The sequence below is a fragment of the Dermacentor andersoni genome, chromosome 9 (assembly GCF_023375885.2).
Source record: "Dermacentor andersoni chromosome 9, qqDerAnde1_hic_scaffold, whole genome shotgun sequence".
NCBI lineage: Eukaryota > Metazoa > Arthropoda > Arachnida > Ixodida > Ixodidae > Dermacentor > Dermacentor andersoni.
The window spans coordinates 117,325,086-117,344,325 of record NC_092822.1 but is presented as its reverse complement, the minus strand read 5'-3'; the positions used below and the strand labels follow the sequence as shown (position 1 = coordinate 117,344,325).

General features: G+C 51.1%; 1 protein-coding gene across 2 annotated transcripts in view; it reads left to right on the top strand.

Moving 5' to 3' along the window:
- Window positions 1–6,244: 6,244 nt before the first annotated feature.
- Window positions 6,245–19,240, top strand: part of LOC126529569 (myeloid leukemia factor 2-like) — a 30,765-nt gene continuing 17,769 nt past the window's right edge. Inside the window, exon 1 of one of the 2 annotated variants that reach the window (XM_055069880.2) lies at window positions 6,245–6,670. In XM_055069880.2, coding sequence (XP_054925855.1) covers window positions 6,458–6,670 — 213 coding nt within the window. In that variant the 5' untranslated portion in view covers window positions 6,245–6,457. The remainder of the gene's footprint in view (window positions 6,671–19,240) is intronic. The other variant, XM_055069881.2, reaches the window with a different exon arrangement.

Sequence of the window (19,240 nt, the reverse complement as noted above, 5' to 3'; positions counted from 1 at the left end):
GACGACACCAGCGGTTCCAAAGCCAGGACAGCCTCTACATCAGGGATGCTCTTAAACGATGGGCTGGCATGGCATTGCGGCGAATATTATGGGAATCAGCATATTTGATATCTCATTTGCAGTGCTACCATCTGACAGCTTTTCTTGGTTGTTCCTGTTCTTCTGCTGCGACCTTGAGGACACTTGTTGCTGTTGTGGACTTGAGGTTATATCACTTGAGGGCTTTGATGGGCTCTTTGCAGTTGAAGGCCTTTGCTGGTTTTCTTTCACGACTGAGGCGTAGGACTTTTTCAAAGCCGTGTCGCTGCGCTGCACCGTGTCGTGTTGCTTTTGGTTTGTAGATGTATACATCACATCCGGATTCGGTGGTGGTTCTCTTCGTTTCCGCACTCTTCCTTGTATTTGCTCCATCGTCCGTGCAAGAGTGGCTGATTTCTTTTTAGGACACCCTCCGTATGACGCAACATGCTCAGCTCCACAGTTTGCACACCGAGGCTGGGAACGTGACGTACACTCCTTATGCGTATGTGGACCAGCGCATATGTTGCAGCGGATGGGGCCTTTACAATATTTCGCTATATGTCCATGTCTTTGACATCTGAAACATTGAGTAGCAGACCCCATGTATTCCGTCACGGGATAACGGCAGAATCCAAGCGACACTCGGTTTGGTAAAGGGGCGTCCTTAGAGAATTCCAGGATGACCGAGCGTCTTCGGGTTTCCGTTACTACGCCATCTTCGTTAGGGACGTAGAAAACTTGCCTTTTAGCAGATATGACTCCTTGTTCGCTCAAATCCTCCTTGAGGTCGTCGTCTGAGTACTCAACAGGAACGTCCTGTATCCTCCCGTACGTGGCAGAGTAGGAGTATGGAACTCGAGCTTCTACAGGAATACCCGATAGATCTGTCACTGTGAGGAGACGATTGGCTGCAGGAAGTGTAGACACTGTCGCCATGAGGCTGCCATCCTTGTTGAGACGGTGGCTGAGTATCTTTTCTTGGGCTGTTGTCACGACCGCAGAAGCCAGAAGATTTGGGTTTACTTTCCATAAGCTGCTGTCAGGCTGAGTTGGCTTGAATATAACAGGAATACCTGCGGCTCTTTTCTTTTTGTAAGAGACGACAGTGAAGGCTGTCTGGTCCATCTCTTCGTTGTCTCCTGTAAATTCCCTTGTGTCGATCTCATCTTCACGTAGCCTTTTCCTTGCTTGCTCATCTTCTCTGTGGTCTACAGGAGGAACACGCTGACCTGATTGCTTGCGACGGATGCCATCAGAGCATCACGAAGGGCGGCCGACGGCGGAGGCTCGCCGCGCTGCTTCGGTCCGGTGTGCTTCGGGAGCCGCTTGCTGTGCTTCTCTCGCAGGACGGTGACCCCAGACCGGCGTTTGGTGAGAGAGAGGCACAAAGAGGAAAAATGAGCTCTACACTTGCTAAAAAAGACTTAGAATTACAGACGGGCGTTCGGAAGCGAGCCTATCTGAAACATTATTCTAAGTTGAAGCGCTTTGTTGCGCTTTGTTCTTTGGCTTTCAGTGCTACCTTTATGTCATTATATATGTGAAGGTACTAATAGAATCGTCCCGTGGCGATGAATGACAACTTTAATGAATAGAGGTATAAAAGATGTGCTTAAAACGGCAAAAAACTGCTTGACAGGCAAACGTACGCTTCTGTAGTACTGCACTGGTTACCGTCGCCAGTTCATGCATTGCTTGCGCTCTATTGCATTCAATATGAGCTACAACAGCGAACTGTGGTGGCTTTCCCTCCTGGTCAAGCTGGTGCTGCTGCGAAAATTTCTGACCAAGAAAAGTGGAGATTTTAAATTTTTTCAGAAATGCATTAACATCATGCTTTTGGTTGTGCATCGATGCGATCGTGAAGCCTAAACGTTCTGCCTGAAAGGGTCGCACGTTATATATGCTACCAGATGACAGACCAGAAGCGCAATATGACGACGCCTCACACATTCTGGCTCATACTGAACAAGGTAATAACATAGCTAAGGCTAGGCAGCATTCACAACAGCTAGTCTCTTCATTAACTACATGGCTATATTGAACGCTCAAATTCTTGCAGGGATAACACCCTTCTGGAAAGGTGTTGTCCGTGCTACACCCATATTGAAAGGATGGTGTCTGGGTTACACTCATATAGGAAGGGTGTTGTTTGTTTTGCACCCATAGGCAAGGTGACGTCATACTAACACCCTTTCCTTTGTGGCGTGGTAATTTAACCCCTTTGCTTGGGGTGTAGCAATACACCCTAAAAGGGTGTCACCCATGGGACAAGTCATTTACAGCCTTAATGGTGTTAAAGGTGTTAAACTTTTTATAGTGTATAGGCGTCCTCGTCAAAGTGCGCAAGTACCGGCGGCACCTGCATGCGTCGTTTGAGTTCTTGAAATGCGTTGGCCAGCGTGCTTTTCCACTTGAACTGGACATCACATTTGGTTAGATGCGTTAGCGGCTCTGCGATGCGTGAAAAGTCATTGACAAAGCGCTTATAGTAGGCACATATGCCAAGCAATCTACGCACTGCCTTGTTATCGATCTGTGGGAACTTTGCTATGGCAGCTGTCTTCTGCGGGTCGGGGCGGACACCAGATTTTCTGATGACGTGACCTAGGAACAGAAGCACATCGTAAGCGAAGCGGCACTTTCCCGGCTTTAGAGTGAGCCCTGATGACTTCGTGGCCTCTAATACTGTCGCAAGCCGCCTAAGGTGATCGTCGAAATTTCCGGCGAAGACAGCGACGTCATCCAAGTAAACAAGACATGTCTGCCACTTCATTCCTGCTAACACCGTGTCCATGACGCACTGAAACGTTGCAAGCGCCGAGCACAGTCCGAATGGCACGACCTTGAACTCGTAGAGGCCGTCTGGCGTGATGAAGATGGTCTTTTCGCGATCTCTCTTGTCGACTTCTATTTGCCAGCAGCCAGACTTGAGGTCCATCGATGAGAAATATTTAGCGTTGCAGAGCCGATCCAATGCGTCGTCTGTCCGTGGGAGGGGGTATATGTCCTTCTTCGTGATCTTGTTCACTCGACGATAATCGACGCAGAAACGTAGGGTTCCGTCCTTTTTCTTCCCCAAGACTACGGGAGATGCCCACGGGCTTTTCGACGGCTGGATGATGTCGTCGCGCAGCATTTCGTCGACTTGTTGCCTAATAGCGGCACGTTCTGCCGTCGAAACTCGGTAAGGGCTCTGGCGGAGTGGTCGAGCTCACTCTTCAGTTATTATGCGACGCTTTGCGACTGGTGTTTGTCAAATCCTCGATGACGTCGAAAAACACTCTTTGTATCGTCGTAGAAGACTTCTGATCTGTTGCTGCTTACTCATGGGAAACATGGATTTATGTGGAAGTCTGGTTCGGGAACTATGGTCGTCAGGGTAGATGCGGCAGAATCTGAGAGGACAAACGATTGCTGGTTTCCACAATTTCCTCGATGTACGCCATTATCGTGCCCTTGTTGACGTGCTTGAACTCCTGGCTCAAGTTTGCAAGCAACACCTTCGTTTTTCCTCCGTGCAGTTCAGCGATTCCTCTTGCAACACAAATTTCACGGTCGAGTAGCAGACGTTGGTCACACTCGATGAGGCCTTCTACGTTAGCGGGTGTTTCGGCGCCGACGGAAGTGGTAATGCTGGAGCGTGGTGGGATGCTCACTTAATCTTCGAGAACACTCAAGGCGGGGTGACCACGAGAGCTATTCGGTGGTAACACTTCATCTTTCGACAGCGTTATCGATTTCGACTTCAGCTCGATGACTTCGCCGCGTTGGTTCAGAAAGTCCATGCCGAGAATGACGTCTTGTGAACTCTGTTGGAGGATAACGAAGGTGGCAGGGTAAGTCCGGTCATGAACGGTAATTCTTGCGGCGCAGATTCCAGTCGATGTTATGACGTGTCCTCGAGCTGTCCGAATTTGAGAGCCTTCCCATGCAGTCTTAAATTTCTTCAACTGGGCCGCAATGGGTCCACTCATGACGGATTAATCGGCTCCTGTGTCTACTAAGGCGGTGACTGCGTGGTCGTCGAGAAGCACGTAGAGGTCGGTGGTTCGTTGTCTTGCGTTACAGTTAGGTCTTGGCGTCAAATCGCGGCTACATCGCGGCTACATCGCGTTGATCTGTGGCTGGAACGTCGCGTCGTCAGGTCCTCTTTCATCGGCGTATTCTTTGCTGCCAGACTTCGTCGGGACGGCCGTGTGTCGTCGTTGTTATGTCGCCGAGATAGTCTCTTCGGCGTCTTCATTGGCGGCGGAGGATATTCGTCAGTTCGACGAACACCAACCGCACCTCCATCGGTTGCTACTTTTAGTTTTCCGGATATGGGCTGACGAGCCGGCCCCGGGCTAGGCCAGTGAATGGTCGTCGTTGCGGCAACAGGTTGCGGTCTGGTGACGGTGAACGGGGCGGTCGTCGAGAGTTCCACTGAGTGGCGGCTAGGTAATCGGCGATATCACGTGCACGCTCTCCAAGCTGTGGACGCGGCGCGTTGACGGCGAACCCTCTCAGTCCCAAGTCGCGGTATGGGCATCGGTGGTACACATGGCCCGCTTCTCCGCAGGGATAGCAGAGCGGGCGGTGGTCGGGGGCTCGCTAAATGTCCGTCTTCCTCGCGTAGGAGTGCTTGGCGACGGGTGGGCGTGCTGGCGGCGGCGGCGGACGGCGGAATTGCGGCGTTACAGCGCCCTGGTGCGGTCGCGGAGGGGGACCTTGGCAGCGTGCGACGGCGGCGCAGGTCATCGCTTCTGGCTGAGGCTGCGGTAATTGAGGTTGCACCTCAGGAACTCCAAGCAATCGCTGAACCTCATTTTTCATGATGTCGGCGATCGAGGCCACTTGAGGTGGCGACGAAGGCAAGACCTTGCGCAGTTCTTCGCGCACAATGGCCCTGATGGTCTCTTGAAGGTCGTCGGAACCCAGTCCTTGGATGGCCTACTGCGGCGTGAGCACCTGGCGGTTATATTGCCGGGTGCGCATTTCCAGAGTTTTCTCGATCATCGATGCCTCTGCAGGAAACTCAGCTATGGTCTTCGCCGGGTTGCCAATCAGTTCGGCGAAAAATTCTTCCTTGACGGGAGGCGGACTTTTTTCTCCTCCGACATTTCCGGGTCGTGCCGGAAAAGACGGTCCATCTCCTCCGTGAAGATCGCTATGGTCTCATTGGGAAGCTGTACTCGGGCTTCCAGTAGCGCTTGGGCGCGCTCTTTACGCACGACGCTTGTGAATGTTTGCAAAAAGCCGGTTCGGAACAGTCCCACGTCGTTAAGGTAGCTTCTCGATTCTCGAACCACGTCCTGGTCGCATCTTCCATTGCGAAATAGACATGTCCCAGCTTGTCGTCGCTGTTCCAGCTGTTAAACGTAGCGACCCTCTCATCCGTCTCCAGCCAGCTTTCCGGGTCCTCAAATGTGGAACCGCGGTACGTCTGTGCCTCCCTGGGCTGCTGCAGAGCTATTGGGGCCGCTGTGACTGCCATTGGGGCTGTCTTCTTGGTCGTCTCTCGACGATCTACTTGGACGATCTTCTTGTTCGTCTCTGGTTGAAGTCCGTGTTCCGGGGACAGCTGATGTTGCCGGTGGCTTGCTAGATGTTCCGGGAGGACGTTGGTGTTGTCTTTGCGGTCCGGGCTTGGATTACGGCTTATCGGGGGCGTCCGGTACATGAACGTAAAGCACCTCCACGAGATCTCACCTAGCAGTGACGGTGAAGAAGGCAGCAAAACTGTGATTAACGAAACTAGCGTTTTATTGGGCAAACTTGTGCCCTCAAAAGCACGCTACACTCAAAGAACAACGATAGCAGCGAACACACTCGGCGATCGTCGAAAATCTGATCAGCAGGTCAAGCGCGTCGGCTTTCACACATCAGTCGTCGAATGTTCCAGAGTAATCGCTGGGACCAGGGTGTCTTCCACAAAGTTCTACACTATTCGCGTCCCGCATACGTGCAATCAGATTACACAAGGTTCGGGGACAGAGAGCGGATGGAACGATCGATAACATTCCAGAAACTTCCGATACATGTAGGCGCGTCCTGCGCTGTGCGATAACATTTGTTAGGCGGTGAAAAGCGGTCACCCGGAAAATATAAACAAGTACACGTGCCAATATATATACATTTGTGTCGTGTGCTACACAGCTTGGCTGGTCGTCCGCCGTCATAAAGTGGGATGGGTCATGATTTTCTTTATCACTCTTTGTCCTCTTCCCAACACCTATTTTCCACCATGCACGCCTGTGCAGGGTATGGGACTGGAAACTCGCATCTGGTTAATCTGCGCGCCTTTCCCCCCTCTCTCTAAGGTCCCTTTAGGGAATCGACATCAACATGGTCATCCCCCATAGTGGGTGTGCGCCACAGGTAGCGCGAAATCGAACCACACCACCGCGATCCCCGGAAGCCGGGGCCTGGAGGCAACCGTCCAAATTCGTCGGCCATGAGCGGCGCGAGGGATTGCTCGCCGACGGGCGTGCGGCCGGTGGCACGGCGGGCCCAGTCACCCGCCAGCGGCGACCCATCGTCGGAGATGCAGGGCAACGTGACCGTGGGTCACGGAGGTGACCACTGGCTCCGGCAGTCCATCACCATCAAGAGCAAGGTGCGAGCCACAGTCGCCAGTGTCAGCACGTTCAGGGTCCGGTGCAATATGGTATGGATTTGAGATGCACTCGTAAGCCGAAATTGGGGAAAGCTGGACTAAATTCAGCCGTTAGACCACCGGATAAACAGTTCGTCCTCCAAGGAGTAAATGAGTGCAGTTGCCTCTTGTGCGCAAATGCCTAATTTGAATGAGGCCAAAGGGAGGAGTACAAAGCGCGTCTATTGGATCATTTCTTGCCGCAGATTATCCCAGAGGACCAGACGAGCGCTGCTTAAGCTGTCAGCTCACGCGTGCCAGTGGAGCAGCTTATATCCTTCGGTGCCGCCATAGAATACTTGGTCGAGATAATGCAACGATTATATTCCTATTCTATTCCTTCTCGCGCTTCGACAGCGGTCCGCTCACGATATCACCAGGACTGAGAAACCGTGAACGGTGGGTGATACGAAAGGAACATATTCAAGCGAGAAGAATCGCTGCATTACAGCGGCTGTTCTCTTTACTGCGACACGTACCAATCGGGAGCCAGGTCCTGTCCGCTCATTTGTGTCGCGTAATAATCTACAGGAGCTGTGCCACCAAAGTCCCGTCGCAAACGCTACGAGTTTATCAGTTTCACATTTCGTAAAGTGCATTTCCGTCTCACACGTGCGGTATCAGAGGGAAATAAAATAAAATCCAGAGCCCTTCCACTCTGTGAAGAAGGATGACAGCGAAGCTGTGAAGGTGGGCCCCTTAATGGTGAACTGCACCTGCGCCGCGCGTCGGCCCGGCATTGCACTATCTTTTATCTTTAGGATCGGCACACGTGTGAAAAATTGTTTGTCTATATCCACGCCGACGAGATCAGCTAGAACCTAGCCATAAACAGCTCGATAGCTGCCGCGACCGCGTTTGCGCCTTTTCCGTTCGTGCTTCGACGCCGTGGTGGCCACTGTGCACATAGGCGGCGTCGCTTCTTTGCGTGTATAGCAATGTGCGCTTTCCCGGTCGCCTACCAGGCGTCGAACCGTTGAGGTGGTGAAACAGTGGGCAACTGCGTTTGCACGCTTTCCGTTAGGGATTAGACGCCGCGGTGGTCAATGTGCACCTTCGCGGCGTCTGTTCTTTGCATGTGTAGCAATATGCGCTATCCCGCTCACCCACCAGGCGTCCTACCGTTGAGGTTATGGCTAAGTTGGCGACTGCGTTCGCACCCTTTCCGTTCGTGCTTCGACGCCGCGGTGGCCACTGTGCACATTCGCGGCGTCTCTTCTTTGCGTGTATAGCAATATGCGCTTTCCCACTCGCCCACCAGGCGTCGTACCGTTGAGGTTGTGAAACAGTGGGCAACTGCGTTTGCACGCTTTCCGTTAGGGATTAGACGCCGCGGTGGTCAATGTGCACATTCGCGGTTTCTCTTCTTTGCATGTGTAGCAATATGCGCTATCCCGCTCACCCACCAGGCGTCGAACCGTTGAGGTTATGGTAAAGTGGGCGACTGCGTTCGCACCCTTTCTGTTCGTGCTTCGACCCCGTGGTTGTCACTGTGCACATTCGCGGCGTCTCTTCTTTGCATGTATAGCAATATGCGCTTTCCCGCTCGCCCACCAGGCGTCGTACCGTTGAAGTAATGGTAAACTCAGCGACTGCGCATGTTCAAGGTGTGCACAGGCTTGCGCGCAACCCTCGTTCACAAAGTGAAGCGTCACTGTAACTTTTTGATTCGGTATAATAACACGCTGTGCAACAGATGCTCCCACGCACCAAGGACAGGTACTCAAGGACAGCTGCATCCTGTGCACACGTTCGTTGCACCCGCACGCAGATGTGCGGAACTGTACATGCAGGCTCGTTTAAGTAGGCCCTCCGCCTGGTGCAACTGCATTATTGAACTAATTTCTCAAGCGTAAAATGCGTGACAAAATTTCGAAAGGACGACTTACACACAACTCGCAGAAATAATAGGAAGGAATTGTAATTGGTATGTACGAGAAAACATAATCCTGCAACGCTGAAACTCAAACACAGTCTTCCAGCCGCCGTTTGTTTTGCGTGAGCAAAGCAACGCACGCGGACACGTACAATCCCGCTTCACTGTTAAAAAAAGAAAAAAAAGGTGGGGGGAGGGGGTTTACGCGTCCAAAGCCTCATTTGATTATCAGGCACTCCATAGCCGAGGACAGCGAATTAACCTTGACCCCTGGCGATCTTTAACGTGCACCTGATGCACGGCACGTGGGTGTTTTTGGATTTCGTCGCCATTTCAATCGCGTCCGGGTCTTCGACCGGCGCGACGCCGAAGCCACTAAACAACCATGGTAGGTGGTTAAGGAAAATCTATAGGACATGCGCAGAACGATGCGCAATACGGGGTGAATGAGGATAAAGAAGCGCCACGTTTCCGCCAGAGAAATGAGCCGCGATGGGGAGCACGCATGAGCCGTGGCGTTGAACGGGCTCGGTCCAATGTGCGGCCACGCTGAGAATTTCGCTGGCCGAATGACGCGCAGGATAAACATCGAAAAGATTGGACGAGACTTGCATGATGCCCAGGAATGAGAGGACCTAGCTTTCGCAGAAAATCAGCCAACACACCAGCACGCCAGAGATGCATAGCGTGCGAAAGAAGATCTGACAGGAAGCCGGAGAAGTCAGCCTTGATAAGGCTCTGCCCTGGTACCAACGTTCGTGCTACTCGGCGTTGATGGAAGGGGGGCGAGAAGGAAAAGCGAGTTGGTTATGGTTATGATTGTCACATTATACGGGGTGATCATTTTTTCAGATTTCCGGAATTTTCAAATGTCATCAGTTGCTGGTAACATAATTCTAGACCTCCAGCTAGGTTATTCAGAGAGGCGGACTTGCACGAGAAACCGAAACATGTATTCAACTAATTCACAAAAATTAACTCATTCATTTTTTTGATTAATTGCTTTAGGGCAGATATTGCAATTTAGGTATTGTGGCTGTTGAGCTTGCAAGTCATATTCACTTGGAGTAAATGTTCAGAATGAGACCAGTTTGGCCATATGCACTACCAAATTGGTAGTAAAAATGCATTCTTGTCCCACCAATAGGGCTTCTGCTTTGCCCAAGGGGGCGCTGCGAAAATGGTGCTAAAAAGCGCCCTCTGTCCTGAACTAGGTAGTACCAAGCTCGGTCGTCTGCTTCAGAAAGCAGGTTTACAATATGGACCCGCCACTATAGGTGGTGTTGTACCACGGCTTGGAGCGAATATCGGGCGCCGAAGATTTTTTCATGGGTGGCACGCTGCGTAAAGGCAAGAAATTATGCAACACGGAATACGTGTACGCCGTTCAAGAAATAAGCGGCGAAGTTTTAGCGTGGTGTCAATCGTAAGTGAAGCGAGTCGCGTACGAAGTTGAACTTCAGGCAAGGTTTTCACGCTGCTAGATTCAGGCGCACAAACGTGAGGAAATGCTTGCTATAAATGAATTAAAGCAGCGATAAGCAAACATCATGTGTACGGAACTGCTCGAGCGCGCGACGGTACGCGCCGCGACGGCAGCGGTCTTTCGACATGCCGCGAAACGGCGGGCCTCCTGCAATATTTGTTGACTGCATGCCGCTATACAAATAGTTATGCCTGCACTGTAGTAGCAGCCATCTGTCCCTTTAGCGACTGAGAAATAACTGACGCAGTGGATATGAGCTCGCAGTAACGTACCTGCGAATCGCGCTGCAGCGCGAGCTCGTGCGCTGCTCGTTTGATGTAGCTTTTAATGACAGCGCTCGAACGTCGATGTGCTGCAATCACTACTACCTTGCTGCGCTGCTTCAACGTGCTGGCTTGAGGTCAAGGATGAGCACATATAACTCTAACCTGTGCTGCTCGTAGTGGGGTAGTGAATTGTCACCGAATCAGCCCGACCATTTGTGGTCATTTGCGCACACCTGGTCACTTCACCACTTCGCACCGGTCGAATGGTTAATTGTCGCTGTGGCTGGGTCTCGAATCGTGAATCACCAGCCATGCCTGCTGCTCTCTCGGTCTGCCATTTAATTATCTGAAGTGAGGTGTTGGACTTGACCTGTAAATTATATACTGCATCTCTCATTTTTGCTACTTGCTGTCAGGCGGAAGAGACCTGTTGTAGGCTGCGAGGAAAGCTGTAGGCACATACGCGGGGTGACTGGTCGAATTGCTTTTCTCGTTGCCCACAAAGTGGCGACTGCATATCCTGGTGTTCGGCGCTGGTTGCCATGGTTTGCCGTCGGGACTGTAGGTGCAAAAGAATTTTAGCAATGCAGATAATCATGCAAGCTAATTTTTTTAAATTAGTGGCATATGTGTTTCCGTTGCTCGTGCTAGTAATGTCCGCCTCTTTGAATGACGGAGCTCAACGACAACATCTATGCTATATGCCAGAAGCCATTTTTTTTTTAATTCGGTAAAATTTAAAAATGAGCACCCTGTACAATGCGTACGAGATCATTTCGCGCACAACCAGGGCATGGCAGATATTTCTATATCAATCAACCAATCAATCAATCAAGCAAGCGATTAATCAGTCAATGTTTATTGTTTCCGATACCTATAATACATGTTATTTTTATACGGGTAAGACCCTGAACGTTTTCAAGGGTTGTGGCAGAGGTCCGTTTTTAACAGTAGTGATTGCAAGTCAATAACAAGGCAAGCATTTCAGATATTACAGTAACTTTGTTACAAATGCGTGCAATTTTTTTTTTAATTAACATGGTTGCTGTTGAGTTTAGTAGATGAACGCGAACAAGCCACCTATATAAATAAAATGATGTGGATAGTGTGATACTGTACTGTAAGGTGTTCCACAGTTCTGCGGCCCTATGAGAAAATGAGTCTAATCCATTTTTAGTCCTATGCAGAGCATGCGTAATGGAACAGTTGAGGCTGAACATTCAAGATCATTCCCTTTCAAAGAAATGAAAGAAAAGTGGCAGTTTTGCCCGAAAGGGGAGGCACCGATTGCGATAGGAAAATATTAGGCAGCTATACGAAGTAAGGATAGTAGTTTCATCAGCCATATAAACATGGGAACATTCGCTTGCTAACAGAATTAACAAGCACGGCGTCAGCGCGCACAAGAAGACATGAAGACATCACACTGGATGATCGCGGACAGTCGCTGCAAAACGCTGTACACTGGTGTGAGCAAGCGTGGCAGAAGCAGCGACCGAAGTGACCTTCGTGCGGTCTATCGCTTCAACACAAAAGCGGCAAGAACACAGCGCACGCAAAGGCATGAGCCGTGTGCCAACCCCTTTCAAGATACGGCGTTCTCGACTGCGCACGGCCGTGCAAAGCACACACATGGCGGAGTCGAAGCTGCCCCTCCTCCCTCCCGTGCTACCTCCCCACGTTCCTCCATATTGTCGCAGTACAACGCGGACTGTAGACAGGGAGACGTTCAAGAGCCGTATGACAACTTGTTCAAATACAAAACAGGCCAGAGGCACGTCTTCTTCGTCCTCGCCGAATCCCACTGACCCACTAGACGAAATCCGTTAATGTCCCTATCTTCGTTGTCGTCTGCATAGAAGAATAGACGCACGCGTCATTTGTCCCCCCCCCCCCCCCCCTAAGAGAGCATCGTCCCGATGCTAGACCAGAAGTGTCACTTGTGGAAGTAAGGGTCTCTCGCATAGTTATTCGCTCACATACGGCTTCATGCGGACAACGTGCACAAGTTCAGGACGGTGCCCTCCTGCCACTGCACAAGAACAGCTCCCAAGCCAACATTGCTGGCATCAGTGTGGAGCAATGTAGGAGCGGTCTCATGAAAGTGAGCAAGCACTGGAGGTGTCTGGAGACGTTCCCGCAAGTCAGTGAATGCACCTTGCTCTTCGTCGCCCCATACAAAAGCAACCTCGTCTCTCGTCAAGCGAGTTAACGGCGACGCAATGCGAGCAAAGTCCGCAATAAACCGGCGGTAATAGGCACAGAGGCCCAGAAAGCGCCTGACAGCCTTTTTATCGGTTCGTACTGGAAACTGTGCTACGGCCGCAATTTTCTCAGGATCTGGGCGAACACCTGCGTGGCTGACGACGTGACCGAGAAACCGTAGTTCCCCGAAGCCAAAGTGGCACTTCTCCGGCTTAAGGGTGAGGCCGGCGGACCGGATGGACTGCAGAACCGCTTCAAGCCGTTGGAGGTGTTCTTCAAAAGTTGCGGAGAACACTATGACGTCGTCCAGGTACACTAAGCAGGTTTTCCACTTCAGACCCAAAAGCACAGTGTCCATGAGGCGTTGGAATGTAGCAGGGGCAGAGCACAAGCCGAAAGGCAAGACTTTAAATTCGTATAGGCCGTCTGGCGTCACAAAAGCAGTTTTTTCACGGTCTCTCGGATCTACCTCGATTTGCCAATATCCGCTTTTTAAGTCCATTGAAGAGAAGTAACGCGCGTGACGAAGCCTGTCGAGTGGATCATCTATACGGGGAAGCGGGTACACGTCTTTCTTTGTCACTTGATTTAGTTTTCGGTAGTCCACGCAGAAACGCAAGCTGCCGTCTTTTTTCTTAACTAGAACTACAGGAGATGCCCAAGGACTCGTTGATGGTTGAATCACGTCGTCTTCCAGCATTTTTGTCACTTGGTGTTGTATGGCTTCACGTTCTCTGGGAGCCACACGATAAGGATTTTGGTGAATTGGTCTTGCCGTATCCTCTGTAATTATCCGATGCTTCGTTAGAGGCGTCCGTCTGACGCTGGACGTCGACGCAAAGCAGTCATTGAACTTCGACAATAGCGTGAGAAGCCGCTCTCGTTCGTGCTGCGACAAAGCAGTGCTGACGTCGAGTGCAGAAGCTGGGCCTTGCGTAGGTGCTTCTTCGAGTAGCGAACAGCAGCCTCGAACATCCGCAACGCCATCAAAATAAGCCACAGCCCTACCCTTTGGAAGGTACCGTCGCTCTGTGCTAAAATTGGTTAGTAACAAGTTAGTGCGCCCGTCGGTGACATTTAGGATTCCTCGTGCGACCGAGATACCGTGAGTAAGCAACAAAGTGGTTATTTGGTCGGCAACTCCCTCGCAATGAAACGGTGTGTCACATGCTACCGTAACAAGGGTGCATGATCGAGGTGGGATGACGACGTCGTCTTCTGCTAGACGAAAGGAGTTGCGTTGCGGCGATAAGCAATGGACTAAACCAGGGCTCTTACAAAACGTCACCATGCGGTCCGGAATGTTAATTACGGCGCCTTATTCTTTAAGGAAATCCATTCCAATAATGAAATGCTTGCAGCACACAGGAAGAACGATGAAAGTGGCCACGAAAGAAGAATCCCAGATGCTAATTCTAGCAGTACATCTTCCAATAGGCATCAGTAATTGCCCGCCTGCCGTCCTTATGTGGGGTCCCGTCCATGGCATCTTTACTTTCTTCAGACGGAGGACGAGTTCCTGACTCATTATAGAGAAGTCGGCACCAGTGTCGACTAACGCTGTCACCGGCTGTCCATCCACCAAAACATCAATGTCGGCGCTCACAATTTCTTCGATGTCGGGGTTTATCGGCTTCACGTCGTTCTGCGGCGAGAGTGTCGGGGGCTTTTTATTGTCTTGCGCTGGGCCTGCAACCTTACCCCCAGAGGTCGCCGCCTTCAGTTTCCCCGGCGTGGTCTGGGCGACCTTCGTTCTCGGAGGTCAGCAAAAGTACGTCCAGTAGGGGAAGGCATCTGACGTGGAGGGGTTGGGGAGCGCGACCGACGGCCGAAATCGGACTGAACATGCGGCACAGATTCGTCATTCGATTGCGCTATTGGAGGTCCCTGAAAAGCAGTTTCGTCGCGGCGTAGCATGGAGTCGTCAGTTGCACGTCGACCATAGGACCATGGACGAAAAGGTCGAAATGATGTGTCGCGATGCCAGCAATGACGCGAAATGTGGCTGTCGCCTCCGCAGTGAAAACAGAGTGGGCGCCTATCAACGGTGCGCCATGCGTCGGTTCTCCGAAATTGCGACCGTCCCGTAGCATCGTTTTGCGGCGTTGGACAAGGCGCTGTGAACGGCGGCTGGTGGTATGACTGTAGCTGCGTGACGGGTGCGCGCCTCGAAGCCCCCTCTTGCGGCGGCGACCAAGGAGCGACTGTCGGAGGCTGGTGGTGCGGCGGTGTGGTTGTAACGGGTGGTGGACATCGGAAAGCGGCTGCGTAGGTCATGGGACGCTGGTGATCTTGCAGATCGGCTGCCGGTAACACCTGCCTGATTTTGTCACGCACCACTCCGGCGATTGAAGCTACGGGTCTCTCCACTGTCGGTGTCAGAATCTTTTGAATTTATTCTCTGGCGAGTTCTCTGATCAGTTCTCGCAAGGGGCTCTGATACTCGCCAGTCAGTGCGGCGGAATTGATTGTGGTGCTGGTGGACAGTCGATTGTACTGTCTGCATCTCTGATGAAGGGCCCGCTCAATAGCCGTAGCCTCTTTGATAAAGTCAGTGACGGTGACTGGTGGATTCCGCACAAGTCCCGCGAATAACTGCTCTTTTACACCTCGCATGAGGTAGCGTAACTTTCTTTCGTCAGTCATGCTCGGGTCGGCTCTACAAAAGAGGCGGGCCATGTTCTCGGCGAACATTGTTACCAACTCATTAGGTTGTTGTACGCGTAGCTCCATCATCTGCTGGGCACGGTCGCATCGGTCGGCACTCGCAAAAGTATCTGTGATTTTCTGACGAAAGTCATTCCATGTCGTTAGGCTAGCTTCGCGGTTTTCGTACCAAGTACGGCCGCTGTCGTCGAGGGCGAAATAGACGTGGGAGAGCTTTGCTGCTCAGTCGACTGATTAATCTGTGCGACGCGTTCATATTTGTCAAGCCACTCTTCAATGTCTTCGAAGACTGCTCCACGATAGCGATCGGGAACCAGAGGATGCAGAACGGTTACTTGCTGTGGACTGGAAAACCGGCTGCTTTGGGGTGCTTGGGCTGGTTTCGGCCTTTGCGAGATGTGTGGAACTCCTAGAGAGAGGTGGTTGAAGAGGGGAGAACTCCGGGGCAAGGCCTAGCAGTCGACGACTAAAGCGATGCACGGGTGTTCAAACTGGTGATAAAGCGTCCGGGCTAGAGGAACGACTCCCAGAAGGACTCCCGAGCATCAGGCGCGGTCAGTACACCGCACCTCCACCAGTGTCGCAGTACAACGCGGACTGTAGACAGGGAGACGTTCAAGAACCGTAGGACAACTTGTTCAAATACAAAACAGGCCAGAGACACGTCTTCTTCGTCCTCGCCGAATCCCACTGACCCACTAGACGAAATCCGTTAATGTCCCTATCTACGTTGTCGTCTGCATAGAAGAATAGACGCGCGCGTCTATATATGGCGCGCGAGATAAAGCCGCGATCGTCAGTTCCCCTTGCGCCCGGTCGCGAAATACGCAGTTCCTGCCAGAGCCCAACACCGCCCCCCCCCCCTCCCTCCCTCTCATCCCGCCGGCCTCTCGCGCGACGGAAGACGGCGCGTTTGCTCTCTGCTTTTTTTCCTCGCGCGCGCCAGATTGAGCCGCGATCGTCGGCTCCCCTCGTGTGCTTTCACTCGAACATACAGCATACGGCGCGCGGCGACGGTGCTATCGCCCTTCGGCTTTATACGGAACATCACGGCGACGACGGCGACAAAAATGCGCCGGGAGTGTCCATATAATTGCTATCGCAGTAAAAGAGAAGCAAAACGCCAGGGACGTTCTTGATGCAAAACGTGCGCCCGCTCTCTCCCTCCGGAACCCCGAAATCATCTGCTCTGGTCAAATGCTTTGCGTTTGTGCGTATGTTCCGGGCACTCCAATAGAACGTGGAAAGCGGGTTCTGGATTTGCAAGTGACAGGAGCGGTTGTTGTTACAGCCTATTTTAGAAGGTATTGCCGAGTGAATAACGCGGCTCCCAATTTCGATCTGGGCAGTAAAATGTCCTGGCACAGCCTTGTTATTGATGGAAGTCTGAATAGTGAATACGTGTTTATCTAGCCTAAGTACAGCTATCTTGATGCTGGTCTAAATCAGGGTTATGCAAACATATTGGCCGGAGGGCTAGTTTGACAGCCAGTGGTGTATTTGAGCAACGTACAATAATTAATTCTAATTGAAATATTATGCGCCTTTCCTCCAAATGCAATTTTATATTCCCCAAGGTATGAACTAAATATGGTTCTCAAAGGGTAGCATCTGTGGTAATGAAACGTTGGAATTTTTTTGTATTATAATATTGAGTGTGCCTTTTCTATATCGTCATTCAGATATCAGCCTCGCAATTTCATGGTTAAACTATATCGCCATTTATACAATATGTCTTTTAAATACAACTTCAACTTTGTTGTTTGGAATACTGTTTGCGTCGTTTCCAACTTCAGCTTGTGCCTTTACCCTATCGTTTCATATTTTCCGTTGTATTATTGCTTTATCTCAATGTGTATTTGTATTTTTGTACTTTTATAGTCCACTGCTTTTTTGCTGTTAAGTAGGATTTCTTTTTTTTAAACAATAGTACATTTTAGCATAACATTTAACATTTTTAACACTTTAACGTAAAAGGTCCTCCTACAGTGTTTACACTATGGAACCTTTTTCTGTACTAGATATCTATACTTTTGTATCTAAATAAAGCATTTCAAACTTCAAATAAATATAAGAGAAAATGAATTATTAAGCATAAGTGATGCCCTACATGAGCCTAAAATAAACAGAACTTTATTCCAAATAATTGACGCGCTTTATTCAAATAATTTATTATTTAGCTAATTAAATTGACCTTCTGGAGTACCGTCCAGAAAAATCCGCCGATGATTACGATACTCCCTAATGCGAAACTTGAGCGCAGCTCTATGCGTGTTTTCATTTCGCGATGTATTGAGGCAAGGAATTTGAGGGAGATGTAGCAGAGTCGGCAATCGTCGAAAATTTGATCTGCGAGTCAATCGTGTCCGCTTTTATGCATTACTCGTCGAAAGTTCCAGTGTAGTCGCTGGTGCCACTTGGCTTCCAGAAATTACTATACAACTCGCGCCGCGCACACAATCAGATAAAAAAAAAACTGTTTCTCCCGAAAGGCGAATGGTGGATTGGAATAGCAAATTACTACGCAGCTAGCTATACGAAGTAAGTATAGTAGTTTTATCGGCCGTATAAAGTTGGAAACATTCGCTTACCAACTGAATTAACAAGCACAGTGTCAGCGCGCAGAAGCAAAGATGAACATATACGACTCAACGAGCGCAGACACCCGCTGTCAAAACGATGGTGTGAGCAAGCACGGCAGCAGTAGCGAGCGAAGTGACCTTCGTCACTTCACTTCAATGCAAGAGCGGCGAGAACACAGTGCGCACCATGGTATGAGCCTTCTGCAAATCCCTTTCAAGATACGAAGCACGCCAGCGCACACGGCCGTGCAAAGTACGCGCTTGTCGGCAGAGTCGAAGCCGCCCTCCTCTCCCTCCTGCACTGACTCCCCGCTTTCCTCCATATGAGGCGCGCGAGATTGAGCCGCGATCGTCAGTCCCGCTTGCTCCTGGTAGCGAAATGCGCAGTTGCTGCCGTAGCACAACGCCGATTCCCCCTCCCTCCCTCCCATCCTCCCCCAGCCTTTCGCTCAAGGTGAGACTGCGCGTTTGCTCTCCGCCTTCTCCTTCGCGGGCGCCAGATTGAGCCGCGATCCTCGGCTTCCGTCGCGTGCTTTCACTCGCACATACAGCACACGACGGGCGGCAGCGGTGTTATCGACTTTGGACTTTATAGGGAACACCACGGCGACGGTGATGGCAAAAATACGCCAGGAGTGAAAAACAATCGCAAACCATGACAATCTAAACAAGCATGAACGAGATCGAACCAAGCAAGCCAAACAAGTGCGAGCGAGAGCTCACGCGAGCAGACGATAGCACGAAATGAGTGGTCCCGCTGATACCATACGAGTACGCATCGAGCAATCGGGTGAGTCCGCATGAAGCTAGTTTCTATGGCAGGGCCCCCAAGCCGCTTCCAGAGAACGGCCTCTCCAGAAGAGACCGTTGCACGTTCCTGCGCTTGCGGACTGGCTGCACCTGGACTGCGGCCCGGCTGTACGCCGAGGGCCGCGCCACGTCACCTGCCTGCAAGAGGTGCGGGGACCCCGAGACTCTGGAGCACCTTCTCTGTGCTTGCACATACTTGGCGCATGAACGCTGCGTAGTGACCAACACTTACAGACACCACGGCGAGACTGACCTGCTGTTCCCGGTGTGTCCCCGGCTACCTGCGCTGCGAAGCCTGCTGGAGTTCATAAATTCCACTGGAATAGACACCCTGTAAGCGCCCGCTACAACACTGGCCACATTACTGATGACTACGACCTGCCGCGCATAGTGAAGTCTATTAGGCCACATCCTTCCTTTTTCTCTATCGTCTTTCACTTCCCACTTGCTCTCGCTTGACAACGCTTCACCGTGCTCGCTGGCGCGTTGCGGAATCGAGCATCTTTCCATTCTTTAGATAATAACCATCATCATCATCATCATTATCATCAAACCAGTTTCCCGCGCGCACGTCATCGAAGGAGCCGCTTTGACTGGTGTCCGCTGTTCGAGGCTCTGGTCCTTCATCTGTCGCTCCGCGTTGTCTTTCATATTTCGATGTTCTGCTCGTTTCCTCCCTTACGCTGCCGC